At 72.3% G+C, this 990-nt stretch overlaps 1 protein-coding gene across 3 annotated transcripts in view; it reads right to left on the bottom strand.

The window, feature by feature from the left end:
• The window catches only part of LOC110391697 (RNA-binding protein 14-like), a 14,458-nt gene that overhangs the window by 1,638 nt on the left and 11,830 nt on the right, over positions 1-990 (bottom strand). Inside the window, exon 2 of one of the 3 annotated variants that reach the window (XM_021383652.1) lies at positions 6-238. The exons of the other annotated variants lie outside the window; for them this stretch is intronic. Coding sequence (XP_021239327.1) covers positions 189-238 — 50 coding nt within the window. The 3' untranslated portion in view covers positions 6-188. Of the gene's footprint in view, positions 1-5; positions 239-990 lie in introns of those variants that run through there. 3 annotated transcript variants of the gene reach the window in all.

Below are 990 nucleotides of genomic sequence, written 5' to 3'. Positions count from 1 at the left end.
GGCGCGGAGGGGCCGGCGCAGGGCACGCTACAGGCGGCGCTGGTAGCCCGAGTGCACGCGGGCCGCGGGCAGGTAATCGCCGTAGGCGCCCGAGTAACGGGCGTAATCGGCGGCGTGCGCTTCCGGCAGGCGGCGGTAATCCATCGGGGACTTTGTCGGCGAGCGGCGGTACGCGAGGGGCGAGTCCGCTAAGCGGCGGTAATCTGAGAGCTCAGTGAGACGGCGGTCTGAATTGTACCTGGGCGAAGAGAAGAGAGACACGTGGTGGTGAATAGGGAGCGGCGGCGGCGCGGGGCCGAGCGAGCGAAGCCGACTCAGCACCCCTTCCCCCCCCACACTCCCCCCCCCACACAGCCCCGGTTCTGGGGGGTGAACGCTTGAGCCCGAGGCGTCGCGCACAGCACCGCCGCAACCCGGCCCGGGCGCGCCGCCGACGGCTCTCGCGGCACGGAGCGACGCAGCAGACGGACAGACGGACAGCCGGCCCGTCCCCAGCCACCGAAAGCCCCCCCCCCCGACCCCCCCGGTATCCAGCACAGAGAAGCAAGGGGATGGAAGGGTTGGGGGGGGGGGTTACGCGGGGCGAAGAAGAAGACGCCGCAGGTGGGCTACGCGCGAGCCGCCGGCCGGGCTCCATACCTTTTTGCCAGAGCGGAGGATTTTTTGTACGGATCGTCATAGCCAGCGCTGCGAGGCGGGGAGAGGCGGGTGCGCTCGTAGGGCGGTGCGACGGCGGCGGCGGCCTGCGAGAGGCCCAGGTAGGAGGCAGCCTGCTGCCCCAGCTGGCTCGGCCCGTCGTAGGCGCTGCCCGGCTGGGCTCTGTAGGCGGCCACCAGCGACGCGGAGGAGGCCTGCTGCGCCGGGTAGGAGGCCGCCATCGAGTTGGAGGCCTGGGCTCGGTAGGCCGCCGTCAGCGGGACGGAAGCCTGTGCCTTGTAGGAGGCGGCGGCGGCCTGGCTGCCGTAGGAGGCGGCCAGCGAGGAGGCCGCC

This window comes from Numida meleagris, unplaced genomic scaffold (assembly GCF_002078875.1).
Source record: "Numida meleagris isolate 19003 breed g44 Domestic line unplaced genomic scaffold, NumMel1.0 unplaced_Scaffold462, whole genome shotgun sequence".
In the NCBI taxonomy this organism is placed as follows: Eukaryota; Metazoa; Chordata; class Aves; order Galliformes; family Numididae; genus Numida; species Numida meleagris.
Note: the sequence above shows the minus strand (reverse complement) of the source record. Positions and strands in the feature narration are given on the sequence as shown.